This window comes from Micromys minutus (genome assembly GCF_963924665.1).
Source record: "Micromys minutus genome assembly, chromosome: 17".
In the NCBI taxonomy this organism is placed as follows: domain Eukaryota; kingdom Metazoa; phylum Chordata; class Mammalia; order Rodentia; family Muridae; genus Micromys; species Micromys minutus.
Window position 1 is genome coordinate 32,677,821 of NC_137952.1, and position 19,686 is coordinate 32,697,506.

Consider the following 19,686-nt stretch of genomic DNA (forward strand, 5'->3'; position numbering starts at 1 on the left):
GGTCTGTCCTTTTTCATTTGTACCATACAGACAAGTCAACAGATGCCGCGGTTAGGAGCTGGGCCAGGGAGCTGGATTCTCCTTTTCTGAATAGCCAACCATAGCATAGGCTTGCCCAAAGCAACTCGCTAATTTGTCTCCTATACTGGAACACCCATCCCCAGCTTATACGCATTTCCAGTAGGCATTAGCACCAGATGCTCAAAAGCAGCCTTCAAAAGCCTTTAATAGTGGCATCTTCCCCAACCCAAACTAATGTCTACAGCTTCCTCAGAGGATCTTATCAGACATTCCCCCACTTCTGGTCCTAAACACTGAAACAGGCTGGCCATATACTATAACACAATTCTGAAATTTTCATGAATGCCTCATCCCTTCAATCCTGAGTTGGTCAGACTGGTTTTAACTGGTCTCAGACAGTATTTGTATGACTAAAAGAACACAGGGAATTCATTCGGCAAGCACACACATGGGACATGTATGAAACTGGACTCCAGGATTTCAGTAAATGAATCAAACCTCCTTTGCTTGTTTCTTTTTAACAATTTTGGGACCTCACTGGCACTTTTTGTATAAGTAAGACATAAATTCATTGAGGACAAGAAATTAATTTCTAACCTCTTCAGGGTAAAAAAAAAAAAAAGGAAACAAAAACTAAAGCAACTAACCCTCTGTCTTAATATGATGGATACTTACGGAAGTGGTTAGGAACACAATTATTTACTTTCTAAATGTTATTTACTTACAAAAACATAACACATACATGTCTAAGTTAAAGATGTCTAAAGGTCAAATGCCCTCTAGACATAGTGATGGAGCTATGAAGCAATTAAAAAAAACTCTAGCAACAAATGTAATCCAGTAGACATGCTATAATAAAGGTTATAAAATCATCCATGAAAGCACATCTATTACTCATAAACTGAAGAAAAGACAAACCCACTGTAGCCGCCTTCTGCAATCATAATCACCCTCGGTGTTCAAGCGCGAAGAACATACCTTCACCCGTTCTGAGGCAACACTGTCTGTAAGCAAGGACAGCATATCTTGAAGAGCTTTTTGTATGCAGGCTTTTACTTTCTCAAAATACTGAACAGATATCCATTTTGAAGAACAAACTGACATGACTTCCAAATGCTGCTGGTCTTGTGAAGCACCACATTCCAGCTGGGTGTCCCTTAGGAGAAAGTCAAGCACCGTGAGCATGTCTTCCTCGTACCGACGGATTTCCAGTTGTGTCCGCTGGGCTTCCTGCAGCATCCACTCCTTGCGACTCTGGTCCAGACATGCCTGGAATTCTGTCTCCTTCTGAAGAAGTAGTTCAGTCTTCTGCTTCACAAAGTCCTCTTTAGCTGCTGCAAGCACCTCATTAATTTTATTTCGATGGTCCTCTAAAAACTGCCGATAATCTTCCTCGTTTTGTTCTTGAATCTTGTGGATTTCTTCCTGTTTTTCTTTGTTCCATTCAGTTCTGGCTTTAGCCAACTCAGCCCTGACAACCACGGGGACTTCCTCATCCTTCAATTCCAGTTCCTTCTGGAGAGAGTGAATTTTCTCTTCCAGTTCCTTGACAGACGCTCCATTTGGCTTCATATTTTCAGGCTCACTTTTCCACTTCTCTTTAGCTTCAGAGAGTGCAAGTGACAGCTGAAAGGGACAGCAGCACACATCTGAAAGGCTCTGACAGTCTTTACTCTCAACAAATCCTAAGTATCTGGGCTAAGCTCCCAACTAAATGAGCAACTTAAAATACAGAGATAAAGGGAAAGATAAACTTCCAAGTGGCATTCTGTAAGATATGCTATACTAGACTTAAGGATTGTCCCTTTTTTAATTTTAGTGTTGGGGGGGTGACATTCCTCCTGCTTCAGCCTCCTAAGTGCTGGGATTATAAGAGCCTTCTTAATTTGTGAAGACCTTCAGGCTCTTTGGGTTCCATGGTCTGTCTACCCAGCTTTATTCTTTTCCTTGACTTTGGGGGTGGGTGGGGCTCAGCATCATACTGTTTCTGTGTTCCCTTCCCCTCTGAAACATTTCCTTTGAGAAATTTCAGACACACAGACATAGATAAATAAGAAATACTCATGTACTATTTCTTTCCTAGTAAGAAAATGCTGACATTTATTTTCTGGTTTCTTTTTGCCTCATTGTCTGTGGCGGAGGCTGACCTGAGCGACATCTCTCAAGTGCTGGAGTCACAGCATGCACCCCCACAGTTTCATGTTTTAGACTCTAACTCTAGCACCCTAAAGTCTACCATGATACACAGGTGGCTAAAATTACCTTTCCCGAAGTGTTAGTGGGCTATCACAAGACCATTCGCCACGGAGCAGCTCATTCCTCATTCTCTGGCTTTGAAACAATGCTACATTTATTCCTCCTTGGGCCTATCCCTTAAACCTGGCTTGTATGAACTGTTGTTGTGATTCGAAGCAGGTTTTGCCTTCAAACACATTCTGTTATGTGAACTACAATACCTTTTCCTGAGCAGGAAGAAAGGCCGAGTCCTTTATTTTTCAGTATAAATTTTAGAATTACCAGGTCAAACTTTAAAGTTATTTTCAGCTTGCTTGCCTTTTGGTTAGAATTAGTTTAAGCCCTATAAATTAAATGTGGTGCAGGGCATGTGGTTGCAGATCTGGGTTTATCCTTTGAGGAGCAAGGACTCTCTAGATAGCTGAATATTTACAGAGTGAATGCACTGCCCTCTAGGACTACAGACAACTCAGGAAGCCTTCACATGTACGAACTGATAACGAGGAGCAAAGGCCTGTTCTCAATCTCAACCAACAGTTGCTGATAAAGCAGGGATCTAAGTGTAGCAATCACTGACAACCAGAGGTTTAAGGAGCCCAGATAGTAAGACAAGAACAGATTCCACTGCTTAGGCTCAATGTTCAGTGATGGATCAACACCAGGAGCTGGTGCACATTCCAGAAAAGATGTGGGAGGACTACGGAGATGGGAGAACAGAGGAGGTGGGAGAACAGAGGAGGTGGGAGGACAGTGGAGGTGGGAAGACAGTGGAGGTGGGAAGACAGTGGAGGTGGGAGGACAGTGGAGGTGGGAAGACAGTGGAGGTGGGAACGCAGTGGAGGTAGGAAGACAGTGGAGGTGGGAGGACAGTGGAGGTGGGAAGACAGTGGAGGTGGGAAGACAGTGGAGGTGGGAAGACAGTGGAGGTGGGAAGACAGTGGAGGTGGGAGGACAGTGGAGGTGGGAAGACAGTGGAGGTGGGAACGCAGTGGAGGTGGGAACGCAGTGGAGGTGGGAACGCAGTGGAGGTGGGAACACAGTGGAGGTGGGAAGACAGTGGAGGTGGGAACTCAGTGGAGGTGGGAGGACGATGGAGGAGAGAGCAGAGAATGAGCTGTAAAGCACTCACTCTATGGGACATGGCCAGCTCCTGCTGCTTCGCCCACTCCTGCTGCTGGGCTCTGAGCAGAGCCTTGTACTCTGCAAGCATGGGCAGCTCCTGTATCCAGCGACTGCGGGCATTCTGCACAGCCGACTCCACCTACAGAAGACAGGAGAGACATAGCCAGCGTGAATTTTCACGGGCATGCCTTCTTACGTATTTTACATAGTGTCTCCTTAGTTCATACCAAACAGTAAGCAGCAATGCTTCTTTCTAAATGCATATTCTGTCCTCTGCAAACAAAACAGGGAGTGGGGATCCCAATCTGGTGAGCACTCAAGTCAAAGGCTTCCTACAGTGCTGTCTGTCATTTCCAACCAAGTTCTATTTACTATGGGAGAAAAAACAAAGTATTCCTGAGGGTCACCTAGTGCCAGCTGAGTCAACCACTGTGCCCATCACCCTCTCTTTGCTCATGGTAAACAGAACCCATGCGCACACACACACCCAGGCACCCACGCACGCATGCACACACACAAGTTGCTGCCATGAGCAGGGAGGTGGGGTTTTGTATTGCTGTTTTGGTTTGTTTGTTTCAGAGCCTCACAGCTAGCACACATTGCTAGTGTCAAGAATGAATTTGGACAGACGAATGAATACACATGGCCCTTTAGGTATGATGAATGTTAAGAGTGATCTGATCATGATCTATCACCAATTATATGGACATAGCTTATTAAACCTTTTTCTTCCTTTCTTTCCTTCCTTTTTCACTCTCTTCCTTCCTTCCTTCTTCCTTTCCTTCCTTCTTTCTTTTAAAACTGATATACACACACTGATGCAGAGCTGACGAACACTTCCTAGTGAAAGTACTCATAGTGCGTGCGTATAAACTCTAGGTGGTTAAGCCATGGCAAGAAGATATGAGTTCCTACAGAAACGTATGTCCCTCTGAAGACAGTCCTCCATACTCTGTTAGCCTTTCCTAGATGTCCCCATATGATCTATGATTTCATATATTCCAAAGAAACACTCTAAACACTTCTTTAAGCAACATTTTCTTAACCTTGGTAAAGACTTCAGAAGATTGCTGGTCTATAGACTCCCTATGCAGACCAGGCTGGTCTGTGGACTCCCTATGTAGACCAGGCTGGTCTGTGGACTCCCTATGTAGACCAGGCTGGTCTGGGGACTCCCTATGTAGACCAGGCTGGTCTGTGGACTCCCTATGTAGACCACACTGGTCTTGGGACTCACTGCATAGGTCCCAGATAGCCTCTTATTTAAAGTTATATATCTGAGATAACAAATATACCACAGAGCTTTAAGACACTACCTGCCTTTTGCATTCTGCACTCATGGATAACAGTGCAGCTCTCCGGGAGAACCACTACACTAACTAACCTAGATATAAGAGAATATTCATCTTTACTCTATTAACATGGCCTATACATTCCTAAGTGTGGCCTTGCTTTGAAAATATTTCATCTCTGTTGAAAGTGAGGCCATGAGGCGTCGAGGAAAAGGCAATGCACCACTTTTGGCCACTAATGGGAATTACAAAGCTCCACTTTGGGGCACACCTGCAGATCCAATTCTGCATAGAATTTCAACACCAATGCTGTTAAACATCTTAACCTAAAATTACTGTGAAAAATACATTAGTGAAATATTTTCCATAAAACTAGATGTGAAAAATTTTTAATTTGAATGTTAAAAACACTCCCCACACAGACACACACAGATACATGCATACACATATCACACACAGAAAGAGATCTCAGAAAGCAAACACTCTTAAAACTCAAAGAACACAGAAAAAGAGTTCTATAACAGAAATTTAAGAGGCTTTAGAGATAACTGCAGTAGCAATTCTAGCCTAGAAACACTAAAACATTTAAAAGTGTAAGGTCCAGTTCAAAGGCAGCATCTCCCAGAGTTTCCTAAGTCGGCAGCCCCAGACGCCATGACAGCCTCTGTCACCTTTTGTGCGATGCTCTCACAGTACTTGAGCTCCAACTCAACCTCCGGCTTCCTTGGCGCCTCCTGGACAGGAAGCTCCTTCTCCTGCCGCACCAGGCGAGTCTGCTCCTCCGCCAGGACTGCGGCCTCTGCCCTAGACACAGCAGCAGGACCGGCCGCCTGCTCTGTCTGGCTGCCGCGGTCTGAGGTTGCCTTTCTCCGAGCCATGAGACTCTGATTCAGTTTGGACTGCCACTCCTTTTCCAGCTGTTGAATGAGCTTTTGTCTGCTCTGTTTTTAGAAGAAACGGAAAAAAAATACTGAATAAAGTAAAAACTAGAATTACAGGTTACCCAAAAAAGCAACTACAGGTGTACTTAAAAACCTTGGAGGTGTGGAGATCCTTCTAACACTGTGATGCAAAGGTTGTCACTGATAAAGTTCATAATCTCAGATAATCTCGCATTTTCGGTGAGTTTAAAGTTCTGCACACTAGGCACATGTGTGCCGCAGTCGATGGACAGACCTGATAAATTGTGCGCAGTAATTTATGAGGGTTAAAAACTTAACCCACTGAAATTTCCAAGCAACAGTTGGGACTTTCTCTTTGGCTTTACTTACAGAGCAGAGCTGGCCTAAAGACTTAACTAGACGGCGTTCAGGGCAGACTGTGTCAGGGTCGCTCAGCGTGGGACCGAGAAACTCTGACTCTGCCAGCATGGAGAGGCCATGACAAAACTAACAAGATCCTGTGCTACGGAGTTTCACATCAATAACCCTCTCCTCGGAGCAAGCACTGAGTAAATCCACTCAGCAAGCCTAAGGTAGGCAGCGTAAGAAAGGCCCACTCACTTGAACACCCTGGAACCTTACTCACTATAATCTAAGGTTTACCAAGTAGACAGCACCCAAGAAGGAGGTGCTACACAGGGGCCCTCCTTGTGACTGCCCACTTTCAGCAGTGTGGACTGTGGGAGGGATGGCTCCAGTTAGTCTCAGGCAAAGCTATAAAGTAGCAAAAATGGCCTCTCCTGTTTGCCTGTTCCCGTCTACTGAATGGCTGGAGTTCTAAAAGCGTGTTCTGACTACCAAACTAACAGAATAACAAGGTCACAGGCAGAATCTGGCTTGAACAAGCTAGAATTCTGGGTTTTTGTTTTGTTTCATTTCTAAGTGTTTAAGATCATACTTTGGTCCTTAAATGTCAATGAAACTAGCCGAGTACAGTGGTGGCACCTGTCTTTAAATACGTGGAAGTAGAAAGCAGAGACGTGGATCTGAGTCCACTGCCAGCCTGGTCTACACAGCAAGTTCCAGGCTACAAAGTGCGACCCCGTCTCAAAGAGAAGGCAGAGGAGATGGAGGAAAAGACAAACAGCACATGCTGGTGAGGACGCAGACCAACGCTGTTCACACCACTGGCGGGAATGTTAAGCCCAGTCCAGCCACTGTGGAAGCCAGCATGGAGGTTCCTCAAAAACTAAAGCTGCAATAAGGCCCAGCCACACCACTCCTGGGCCTTACCCAAGCCAGCATATGGCAGAGACACTCACAGATGACAGCGACCTATAGATCTAACCTAGATTACAGCAGCAGGGTAACAACAGAGATTGCAACTGAGACCCAACAGAGTTTCCCTCAGTCAGAAAGAACCACCAAGTTAACAGCGTTTGCAAGAAAGCAGATGCAGCCGAAGACAATTACACCGAGCAAATAAAGTCGTCTCAGAGAACACGTCTCTCACCTGAGATTTCATAAAGATATAGAACAGAAGTGTATGCAGGCAGCCTGAGAGTGCAAGTAAGGCTGTCTAGAGGATGAAAGGGCTATGGGCTGGGGAGGGAGGATCCGAGCAGGGCCTGGAATAACCACTAGCTAAGCACATTCTTACAGCTGATGAAGGCGCACGCTACATTTTTAATTAAACAAACTGAGTATAACTAATGTTTGCTGCTGAGCCTGCTCATCACTTTTCTTCTGCTTCGATACGTAAGTTATTTATGTCTATACTTATGTAGTTAGAGACACTGGCATAGACTTATTAGTCATTTCATAAGAATTAGACTGTAGTCTCATGTCTACGAATCACAGAGATATCCAAAAACACATACATCCTGAATTTGGATAAAGATCACGGGTCACTTTGAAAAGTCACAGTGGCACAAAGGGTACTAGCAGCCAGATTCTGAGACGGATAGACAGACAACCATCTATATTCTTACTAATTAATTATAAGTCGCTCTACTCAAGAAGAATGGTCTGCAGTTATTAATACATATGTGACAAGAAGCCAGGTGTGCTGTCTCTGCCCTTTAATCCCCACATTCAAAGGGCAGAGGCAGGGAGAGCTCTGAGAATTTAAGGCCAGTCTGGTCTACATGGTAAGTCCCAGGCCAGCCAGGGCTGGAAAAAGAAAAGAAAAAGCAACAGTGACCGGAAGAGACTGTGACACAGCCCCTTCCTTCCAGGCCGCCCCGCGCCCTCTCACAGCACCTCCTGCTCAGCCTGCCCTGTAGCTCCAGCCGCCTGCTCCTTCAGCCAGCTCTGTTTTTCCGACTTAAGAGTTTCTTGGTACTTCTTTTCAAGTTCTAGCTTCAGGCTGCGCACATGTTCTTCTCTGTCTTCCAAAAGCTTTCTCTGTGAATGAAGCTCAAGTAAGTGCTTGTGTAGCACTAACAGTCGCCAAGTTAAGACGTTTGAGTGTGGGTGGTAGCAGCCGGAAGAGTTCAAGGTCACTATTGGCTATAGCAGGTTCAAACCCAACCTGGGCTTCAATGTGAGACTGCCTTTGTAAAAAACAAAATGTCACACAGCATGGATCTTGGTCCTGCATTTTTCATAAATTCTGTATCAGGGTGAGTTCCCCACTAACACTCAGATAAGTGATTCTCTCCCTATTTTAATTTTTATACAGTCACTAAAAACTAAGGTCTCATTTTGAAAGGAATTGTAAATCCTTTGTAACTCCTTGGTAGCCAACACTGACTAAAACTGCTCCCTTTAAACGTTCATTTTCCACTGAGTGACATGCACACACGTTTTTCTTTTCCATCAGGATGATGGACTGACACAGCCAAAACGTTGTCTGACCTCAGCACCTGTCCGCTCATCACCGCCTCTGCGAGGGCCGACACTGCTCTGTAAGATACCGTACTCAGCACGGCTGGACAGAGTTCTGAGTTAGGACTCTGCACCTAGTTTCTAGCTTTGAAGCAGGAGCTTTCCAACTCTGGTCTGCAGGCCGGTCCATGCAAGGAGTCAGACCTCCATAAGCACACTCCTGGACAGACGGGTGAGGCAGAATACACTGCTTTCTCCAGCTCCCCTGAGAGCCAGTAATCATACACAGCCTCTCCGGAGCCTCGCCTTCCTTGTCATAAGAAGACATGCAAACCCCTGTCCTTCCTGGGACAATAAAATGACAGCTGACTACTCGGAGTGTGACAGGTGCTGGGAGAAAGCCACTAACAGCACACTCTATGCCGCGGTCACGGCTGCTGACACACTGTGTGCAGCACTCACGGCTGCTGACACACTCTGCATAGCACTAGTAAGCTATGTAGGATCTCCTGGGCAAGCCTAGGTAGGAAAGAGATGAAAATGGAGACACCATGGGGCTGAAGGGAGTGAACCTGTTTCAATACTTTATAATTTTGTGAGCTGTATTAACTTGATAAAACCAGATAAAATGGCATCTGTGAACACCCTGGCCACCGCGCCTCAGAGCGGGTGTTAGTGTGGTGATGGGGGTTAGAGGGAGGGGGGTGCAGCCTACCTTCTGCTCCTGAGCCTTCTCCACGGTCTTCCTGAGAGTGGATTCTAGCTCATCCTTCTCTCTGCACACTGCCAGATAGCACTCCTGCACAGCCGCCATCTCCTTGTTCACCTTATCGAGGTCAGACCTTGAAGACACAGAAATGGTAAGTGGGGAGAGGGGCACACACATTCGAGTGTTCACACAACTTCTGCATAACAAGCCACATCCTCCAAGGTACAGAGCAAACAGGCAGCAGAGGCCCCTCTTACCTGAGCTGTGACTGGGTCCCCTCATAGACCTCAGAGAGACGCTGCTTCTCCACAGCATGCTTTGCTAGAAGGCTCTCTCGGATCTGGGCCTTCATGGCTTCGTGGTGCTGCTGGTAAGTCCTCTCACACCTAGCAGACGGGCCATAGAGCGATGAAGCACCAGGAACAGAGTGAAGGCCGCTGGCCTGCCTGCCTCCTTCCCCTCACGTTTCATTAATGCAGACTAGAATTAGGTCAGACTGACAACCCCCCCCCCAACCAAAACAAGAACTTAAAACAAATGGTTTTACAGGAATCTTTTGTTCATATTTTTAGAGAAAACTGGACACTTGAGTGTAAGAACGTCCCAGTACTTCAAACACAATTATAATGGGTTATCTTGGTGCTGTGAGTATTCAAATGCTAAATTCTGTACCCCAAAACCTGGTTGTTCCAAGATGAGCAGATCCTCATGTATGCCAGCATGCCTTGCCCTCAAGTTATCCATGACTGGTTAATAAACATGCCTATAGCCTGGAGCTGGGCAGAACAGAGGTAGGCTGAGCTGGTGGCTCCCAGGCTTGGGGCTCAGGGAGAGACTACCAGGAGGGAAGGGAAGGAAGAAGAAGCCATGGGGTAGGTGGGCTATGAGCGTGTGGCCATGAGGGCTGGCCAGTTGTTGTAGGAGTGGCCCAGGCGGAACATGGCAAGTTATAACTCCGGGTTATTGGCAGGGAAGCAGACAAACAGGAAAGAGTGTAGACGTCTGCCAACTCCAGTGCTTTAAGGCTTATTATAAACATGAAGGTTTTATGTCTTTTATTTGGGAATTCAATGATCTGAGGTAGGATAGAAACCCCCAAATAATACTGACTGCAAAACAGAATAGTATGTCTATGCCAAGGACTGACGCTGATAAAGAAATAACTCTTTAGTTGAACGAACCAAGAAATAGTTTCCAAATTCAAATCATATATATCTAATACACAGATATCAGCAGTATCCAACTTACAAGTCATCTTCCAATGGGCTGTTTATAAATTTATAACTCAGTATTTGGAAGTAAGAACCCCTCCCGTGTCCCAGTTGACCCTTTGGAAGCAGCTATGAAGAGCTAGAGTTAGCCCACCACATTACACTGTCTCCATGCTCCATATAATATGCTCCAGGGGGAGGAGACCAAGGAGAAAAGAAGGGGGGGGGGACACGGACTCACCTATCCACAGCTTCCTGCTTGTCATGGTCAAACTCCTGCACCATCTGTCTCATCTGACTGCATAAGTCTTGGTTTGTGCTTCTCAGTTTTTCTTCAGCCTCCTTAAGTTCCTAGACATTAGGATTACAGAAAAGAAACACCGCCCGACTCATCAGTGTGACCTCTCAACACCCTGGGTCTTACAACATCATCCGATACAATCTCTCATAGTTCTGCAAAAGAACAAGTATCTTTACACCTTAGTATATATCTGTGTAAACAGCATCCTAACAGGAGCAAACAAAATCTTATAAATTTCTGGCAAACAGAAATATTTAACCAGAATTATTAGCTAACGGATACCTTAAAGTATGTCTTAGAATTCAAAAAATCATCATCTAAGCCAACAAAGTTTTACACATCTTGGTCAAGAGCTGGCTAAGAAGAGGAGCAAATCTCTTGGTCAGGCTACCACATGGAACCGCTTAGCCCTCTAATAAAAACTCTACCCAAGCACTAGTAAGGGAAACAGCTGGAAGCCACAAGGACTTCCCAGGACATGTCCACCAACTAACACCTGTAACTGTGACCTAAGTCTGAGTTACTTTTATATTCAATAAGGCCATGAAAATTCTCATTAAATGTCTGGTCATTCACCTGATTCTGTTGTTGTAAAGCTTGAACTTCACTTTTCAGTCGTAGAATATCTTCTCTGTCAATTGCCTCAGAAGAATCAAGCCATAACTGATTAGTTGTTTTTCCAGAGGTATCTGTTTGAGTCTGAAAGTTCAAAATGGTTTTAAGTTTAAAACAAACAAAATACAACCAAAAACCAAATGTGTGTGTGTGTGTGTGTGTGTGTGTGTGTGTGTGTGTGTGTACACTTTGAAATAATTTCATTTAGGTAAAAATGTTTAAATAGAACAGATGATTGCCATGTCTTTTTCTTCATTTTCTTTCTCAAATGCAGTCAATACAGTCCTCAGGGCAGGAAGTTAGTGCTGATGTGTGATCACCCTTCTTACAGGGTTTATCCAAATGCCCACTTTCACTCTAATATCCCTTTTGTACCAAGATTAAATCTATGCCACAGGCATTTGGCTGCCATGTCTCCTCCCGCTGTAATAGTTCTTCAGCCTCTTTCCCAAACCCATGGCACTTTCTAGGAGTGCTAAACTTTGTAGGGTGTTTTCCTTGTTTGTTTGCTTTTTTTTCTAATGCTATTAAATTCAGGATAGGCGACATGGGACAGAAACACGTCTCACTACTGGTGACAGCAGAGCCTCCCAGGCGTCAGCCCACCACTCGCTGTCCCCACACAGTAGTAAGGAATCTCAGGACAAGGTTACTTTGAGCAGTGACTCCACAGGATTACCGTGTACTCCACTTATGTACCTCTCTGGGCTGGCACTGCCTCATTATGTACCTTATTCAGTAGATACTATTTTAAGATTCAGATATGCGCTGGCCCGCTAACTCTCCAGACAAGCCATGAAAAGGAGCGTACTGCTAGATGGTGCAGGAATCAGCCTCTATCCTCTCGACCGCTAACGTCGGCCATTATTCTCATTACTGAACCAGATGGGAAAAGGAAAGCTAACAGTTCTTTCACCTGAACTCCTCTTTGTGTGTATGGCTGGTGCTCCCTTCCATCTGCATGCTTCTGTAGCTATAAGATCCTTATCCTCTATATGAGAATTAATACATCTACTCAGTTTGTGAAAATACCTGTAATCTACTCCACAATTTTATCTGGTCACAGTCGTGCAGGAACTAACACAGACTGTTTTTAAAGCAGGGCTGTTGCCCTGACTACATAAACATGTGGCTGATAGGCTTTCTGAACTGGTTTGCCAAAGGAATCCCAGAGATTTTGGACCTGTGAGCTAGACAAGTGCTGAAAAGCCACAGGCAGTGTGCCCTGGGCTGTTATGGCAGGACTGTGGGCAGACCAACTTAACAGAGATGGAGGCGGGGGGTCTGGCTCTCCGGGCTTCAGCAGGCAAGCAGACTACACAGCATTTGTGTAACACTCTAGAAAAGAACCTGAGAATCTGAGTGAGGCTAAATTTGAAACTAATGGCATGATCCATCCTGGGGAACATTGCAGCATCGCAGCATCTGGGCTGAGGGACGGCTACTGCTCACTGCTTACACAGCATTTGTGTAACACTCTAGAAAAGAACCTGAGAATCTGAGTGAGGCTAAATTTGAAACTAATGGCATGATCCATCCTGGGGAACATTGCAGCATCGCAGCATCTGGGCTGAGGGACGGCTACTGCTCACTGCTGTCTCCTCTCGTCTAGGTATCCGGTGAGAGAGCAGGTGAAACAGGCAGTGTGGGAGGAAAGGACTGTGAACACATTTAAACTTGCAGACATGGCAGGCGTGGGAAAAGCAACTCCAACAGTTAGAGATTATTGCAGAGGGTCCTCCCACTCCTCACTGAGTGTGTCTGAGTTCAAGAGGTCAAATGAGCATCAGAGGTGGGTGTGTGATTAAAACTGGTATGTTTGGGTGTTAAGCTGAGGAAAGGCAGAAGGATGATTGTTGGTCTAGATGACCAACTTCTAAGTATTTAGGATCACCTAGGAGACACACTCTGGGCGTGCCAGTGAGAACACTTCTAAGGCATTTAACTAAGGATGACAGGAAGATACACCCTGAACATATGTGGCAGTCTTTGACGGACTACAGCCTGGGAGTGAGTCCAGGAAGAGTCAGGCAGATGAGCGCCAGCATCCACTATTCTCTGCTTCCTGACTGATGGTTGCCATGACCAGCCACGGCACCTTTCCCACCTCCATCCTTCCCTGCCATGATAAGCCACACCCCTTTACCTGGAGTTGAGGGTGGTACAGAGATGTTGTATATTATGGCTGGTCCCTCAACAGTCACTTATTCTCAGCACACTGACAAATGTGCACACCCACACAAACACACACAAAAGAAATTTACTGGGGATCAGACACAAAAAGCTTTCTGTGTTTTATGTTTACAAAGAATTCAATATATGAACTGATGGTTGGTGGGTCAGTATGGTTTTCCTAAGACCTTTACATAGTCTATCTTTAATACAAGTGTGTGTGTGTGTGTGTGTGTGTGTGTGTGTGTGTGTGTGTGTGTGTGTGTGTGTTGTGATATGTGTGTATGTTTCAGTTATGTATATATATGCACATCCATACAATGCCCAAGGAGTTCACAGGAGAGCATCTTAGTCCATGAAGCTGCCCAATAAGAGTGCTAGGAACTTGTGGGGGTTGGGGATTTAGTTCAGTGGTAGCCCTGGGTTCGGTCCTCAACTCTAGGGGTAAAAATAAGAAAAAGAAAAAAAAGAAGGCAGGGAATCAAATTCAGATCCTCTGCAAAAGCATTCCCACATCTTTGACTTCTGAGCCATCTCTCTAACTCCACTACATCCTATCTTAGCCACCCTGTTGGTCAACTGAAATGAATGGTGTATCTGATCTATATGCTAACAGTGCCTAGTGCAGTATGTGAGCACTCTCCTAATCTCTACCCTGTAGAACCTAGAAATACCACAAAACAGTATGCTTTGACTGTCTGTTTTATTTGAGACAATGTCCCACTGTGTAGCTCTGGCTGCCTTTGAACTCACTATGTAAACTAAGCTGGCTTGAAATTCAGAGTTCATCTACCTGCCTCTGCCTCTCAAGTACTGGGATAAAAGGTGTGCACCCACCACATCCAGCTAAATTTTTAACAGAAACACACTTTTAAATGTAGATGATGCTCCAAAGTACTACAATTATATGTGGCTCCACATAACCAAATTTTTAAATATTAATGTATGCCTTATAGTTCTAATATCAATAAATCCCACAAAAATCTTACATATCTTTTCAAAAACAAAAATGAATAACTACTCTCTCTCCGTAGTCTTCCCAATGCATCCCAAACATGCTGCTCTATAACTTTACATATTAATTTAAAGTTCTGTTATAAAGATTTGGGAAAGAAGAGTCTATGCAATGTTTGAAGGTGAGTCATTCGTGACATAATACAGTCCAAATCTGGATGTTTAACAAAAACAAACCAACCTTCTGGCTTTTGCACTACCAGAAGATGCTATGCAGGAGGCTGGGGAGTGGAGGGGTGGGAAGGAGTCAACAGGCTCACTCGGCTGTGAACACTGTGAAATACAATATTGATGTTCAGGTGTGGCACAAATGTCATGGGAGTGTCACAAAAATAGATACCTTAGAACATCCTACATACTTAGACAGGATTTGTTAGCGCGCGAACAGGACTACCAGCATAAGAACCAGGAGATAAAAAGCAAAAGTCAGATTAAAACTTACTTCCCTTCAGGAGAAAAGGAATAGAAAGAAATAGAAAAGGAAAAGAGCTGCTCTCAAGCTGATGACAGGAGCTTCTGCAATCACTCTGACCCCAGCAGTCATGTAGTGTAACTTCATCTCCTAAGATCAGTTGTGAAACCTCAGAGGGCCACAGACTCCTCAACCTTCATTTTCCTTGTCTGCAAAGATGTCAGCTAAAGAACACTGAGGTGCTTTTCAGCTGTGGCAGCCATCTTCCAGTTAACTCGCCAACATGACGAGCACAAAGGGAAAGAGCAGAGGCACTTGCTATATGTTCTCTCAGCCTTTTCGGACACATGAAGTTGTTCCTTTGGCCACATACATGTGAATCTACAAGGGTGATATTGTAGACATCAAGGGAATGGGCACTGTTCAGAAAGGAACATCCCATAAGGAATGTGAATGTCAGACGCTTGGCATGGTAGCCCCTTTTCTTCCTCATTTTGACAAACTCACCATTTGTTATACTGTCACGGAAAATAATGCAGAAATAAATTGATAATTAAGAAAAGAAAATGGAAGGTTGAAAGGAATCTCAGTATTCAGGGACAGAAGCAGAAGCTTACAAGTTGAAGGCCAGCCAGGGTTACATAGTAAAACTAGCTCTAAATTTAAAAGACACATCTCAGAAGTAAGTTATCAACCAGTGCTGTCTGCCTCATTTCCTCACAAGAATAAGAGCAGGAAGGGCTCAGGAGCAGAGCTTCTAAGTGATCTCACTGGAAATAATTATTAACAGGGTTTTAAAGCAAGGCTGTTTGAACCAAGCCTGACAAAGGCACATGCTGGATACAAAGTCCTTTAATCTGTGATCACAGAATTTGATGTAACTGACCTTTCACTTACTAGGTGCCCAGAACAAGCCAATCAATAAGCGTCCTATCAAGTGGCTTTTTTCCCTGTCAGCTTTACTTCTAAGAGTAAAACCACTCCTGAGAGACCAAAAATGTAACGTACATCTGAGAAGCATAAAGCTTCCTTACTGCATGTTTCAAGGTGACTTCTTACAAATACAGTTCCAAGGACCTCACCTCCTTGCCTCTGTCACAATCCTTCGATCGCTGGAGAGCTTCCACTGTCTCCCGGCAGTCTCTGAGCTCTCTCTGCAGCTGAGACACCAGATGACGCTTCATGGAGTTGCTAGTCAGCAGGCGCTGAACTTGTGTTTTCAACTTCAGGATAGCCTCATCCTGCGGAAGCTCTTCGTTTGGGGATTCTTGCTGTGCAGCACTAATGAGGAAATTGTGGGGTCAGCATTAAATCAAGTAACAAATCAAATATCCTTAAAGCCCTGACCACATGGTGGTCGTGTTTTTTTATGCCGTTACAGTCACAGAATTTTGAACTAACTTTATGTTTTAACATTTTGTTTCTTTGTTTTCGGGTGTCTCATACATGCTAGGCAAGCAATCTAACACTGAGCTAAATTCTGCTAAAGGATTTGGAACTTAGGGGCTAGAGAAATGGCTTGGTGATTAAGAGAACTTGCTGCTCTTTCAGAAGACCTGGATTCAATTCTCAGTACCCTCATGGTGGCTCATAGCCATCAGTAACTCCAGGAGATCTATTGCCCTCTGCTGGGCACCAAGGTCATCAGGCTCTCATACAGAGCACATATAGACAGGCAAAACATAAAACATACACATAAAACAAAAATAAATAAGTTAGAACTTGGTCATAAACAAGGATATCACCTTTGCAAAAACCGAGTTCATCCCTCAGATGATACCCCCCCACCCCGTCTTTCTGCCTAGATACAAGCAGTTTAACTCTGACACAGCTCACACTGGTGACTGTTGGTATGTGCCATGCTAGTGTGAACAAGGTGATACACATATTGAAGAAATAGCAAACACCAGCTAATGTAACTAGAACTGCTGTCCTCTCTTCCAGCTGACTGACCCGAGAGCCTGGGTGAACTCCTGCACCAGAAAACTGAAACAAAAGCCAAGCTTCTCTAAACTCTGTCCTCCTCCTCTCTGACCCTCCCCTTTCTCTGCAGTAGTAGGGAGTGAACCTAGTGGCCTGTGCATGCTACCCAGGTGCTCTCCTGCTGAGCTGTGTCCCAAAACTCAACTCTATTTTTAATAAACTTAAGGCTTAGAATAAGATTCTCATTTTTTAAAAAGTCATTTTATTATCTCTGTCTTTCTCTCTCTCTCTCTGTGTGTGTGTGTGTGTGTGTGTGAGAGAGAGAGAGAGAGAGATATGACCTCTGGCTTCAAACTCTCAGTAGCTGTGACTGCCTTCAAAACCCAGCCACAAAACCTTCGCCCTACAGTTTGTCCTGCCTGGAGAACGTCTAGGACTGGAGCCTAGCATAATTATCAGAGAGACCAGAGAGACTCCATCCAGCAACTGATGGGAGCATCTGATGAGATGCAGAGTCCCACAGCCAAACATTAGGCAGAGTTTGGGGAGTCCTGCAGAGTAGGAGGAAGGACCCGAGGAACTAGAAGGCTCAGGGACACTGCAAAAACACGGCTCACAGAATCAACTGACCAAATCCCAAAGGGCCTCAGAGATCAGGGAGCCTGCAGGAGTCTGTAGCACACAGAGCCTCTGCATATATGCTAAGTTGTTGGTTTCTTGAGGGATTCCTAACAGTGGGAGCGATGTGTCTCTGACTCTTGCCCACTCGTGGGACCCTTCTCTTACTGGGTTGCCTGGTCCAGTCTTGATGTGATGGTATGTACCAATCTTATTGTAGCTTGTTGTGCCATGCTTGACTGACATCCCTGGGAGGCCTGGTCTTTTCTGAGAGACGGTAGAGGGGGAGAGGGATTTAGGAGACAGGGGAGATGGTACTAAGAGACTGGGTAAACTGCAACCGTAATATAATATATAAGAAGAATAAAAAAGAAAAAGGTGGAGATGTAGTGAGAGTGGATGTGGGAGGAGGTAGGAAAGGAGTATACAACAGAGATACACTGTATGCATATGTGAGATCCTCAAAATATAACAAATATGTTATAAAAGAAAAAAAACCTGCTCAAGATCAAATGAGTCACCATTGCAGCAGGAAGAATGCAGGGTGCTTCTAAGGTCCCCAATCTCAGCTGAAGAGCTGATGACTTCTGGGGAGGGAGCCAGTTTCCTTTAAGGACATGGATCCTAGTAAGCCCATGTTTCAGTGGAGAGCCCTATACCCTTGAATAGATTGCCAATACAAATGGGACTCAGTGGGTTATTTAACACACATACACACCACCATCAAGTTGGAGTGAACCTAGGAAGCACTAAAGGGAGGGGTACGGGAGACAAATAGGATCAAAATATATTCCATGCAAGTGTCAAATTCTCAATTAATAAAAGTGTCTTTTTTTTTCTTAATTGAAAACATTCATATAAGTTTCTGAACAACATTTTCCTAGTGGCTAATATGTACTTTAAAGACACAGGCATTGGGCAAAAACTGAAGACAGCCAGGTAAACCTCAGACATCAGAGATAATAAAAATATACTGGCTCATTAACTTTTAAGAATTAATACAAAGTGTTAATAGGAAGCACAGGAGCTGAGTAAACAGAACTGTGTAAGATATAAATCTCTCTAAAAGAATCTATCTAGATAAGAAATTATGAAACCTGAATTAAAGCTTTTACTCCTGAAATTGAAAGATTTTAGATGATTTTAAATGAAATGTTTAAAAAAAATGAAATGTTAGAACATTGTACACATATGAAGAATAAATAAACTATCAGGTTAATATATTTTTAACAATATAAATAGAACCCCTTAGGGTGGGTTATCATATATATGTAAATAACTAACAACACAAATTTAATCTATGTGTATGTTTGCATAAATAGAACCTTACCTATTTAAATCATTTCCATTTTTACAGAAATAGAAATCGTAACTCTGGCAGATAAAGCTGTGTAAGGAACAAAATACCTAATGAAGTATCTGCTATCAGATGTGGTGGGCTGTGAGAGTTCAGTTTACTCAGCAAGCAAACGAGCCCTCCCTAATTCCTCTTCTGACTGAACACAGGCCACTGGACTAACACACTCTGTACTCCTGGAGAAAGCCAAGTCAGAGAGCAGAGAAAGTGCTTGTGCAGTAATTTCTCTCCTTCTGTGACAGGAAAAAGGCAGTGTGGTGACCACTCTGCCCGAGGATCACAGCACCCTACAGAGACCGTTTCTCTGAAACCCAAATAAACTATAGTCCCTTATGAGGCCTGCTGAGAACACCAAAGGAAAACGGCATTCCACTTGTTAAATGTTTATTATTTGAGCTTAGCAGCCAACTATAATAGTGGAGAAAGGAAGCTGTCTGCAAGCTATGTACAAATTTAGCTACTTAAATTCCATTAATGTAAAATAGATCACCGAGGTTAAACCCTTTCACCAGGCAGTGGCCTGAGGGCATGGTGGCTGGTAGTAAAAGCTGGGAGCCACTGATACCTGGGTCAGTGATCTGAAAGCAGTTCAAGTCAAAAACAACAACTCACACTAGGAAATTTTGTTTCCTTTCCTTCAACATATCAGTTCACTCAAAACAACAACAAAAAAACAGCACAAATTTTTTCTTTCCTATGTCCTATAAATTTGATATGAGAATGTTTCTCAAAAATAAGTAATCAACTATTAATGCTGGTGGGTGAGAGGATTCTAAACTAAATGTGTCCTCTGGATGCTTCATTTATCAGGTGGCTTGTCCAGTGCTCTTAGCAACTACCCACTGACTCAGCAATGCCCCACCTCCCAGCTGGGCAGCTCAGTCACTCTGGAATAATGAGATGCCTCAAGTCAAGTAGCTACAGGAACATACTTTAGAATTGTTACATTGTAGCTATGAATATGTATATAAAAA

At 44.2% G+C, this 19,686-nt stretch overlaps 1 protein-coding gene across 1 annotated transcript in view; it reads right to left on the minus strand.

Annotated features, from left to right (window-relative positions):
• CEP152 (centrosomal protein 152) overlaps positions 1-19,686 on the minus strand; it is a 54,633-nt gene that overhangs the window by 14,251 nt on the left and 20,696 nt on the right. The window contains exons 13-21 of the mRNA XM_080930855.1: positions 15,897-16,095; positions 11,178-11,300; positions 10,542-10,651; positions 9,347-9,475; positions 9,096-9,222; positions 7,814-7,957; positions 5,342-5,611; positions 3,386-3,517; positions 1,000-1,647 (exon numbers count right to left, since the gene is read on the minus strand). Of these exons, the coding sequence (XP_080786981.1) occupies positions 1,000-1,647; positions 3,386-3,517; positions 5,342-5,611; positions 7,814-7,957; positions 9,096-9,222; positions 9,347-9,475; positions 10,542-10,651; positions 11,178-11,300; positions 15,897-16,095 (1,882 nt within the window). The remainder of the gene's footprint in view (positions 1-999; positions 1,648-3,385; positions 3,518-5,341; positions 5,612-7,813; positions 7,958-9,095; positions 9,223-9,346; positions 9,476-10,541; positions 10,652-11,177; positions 11,301-15,896; positions 16,096-19,686) is intronic.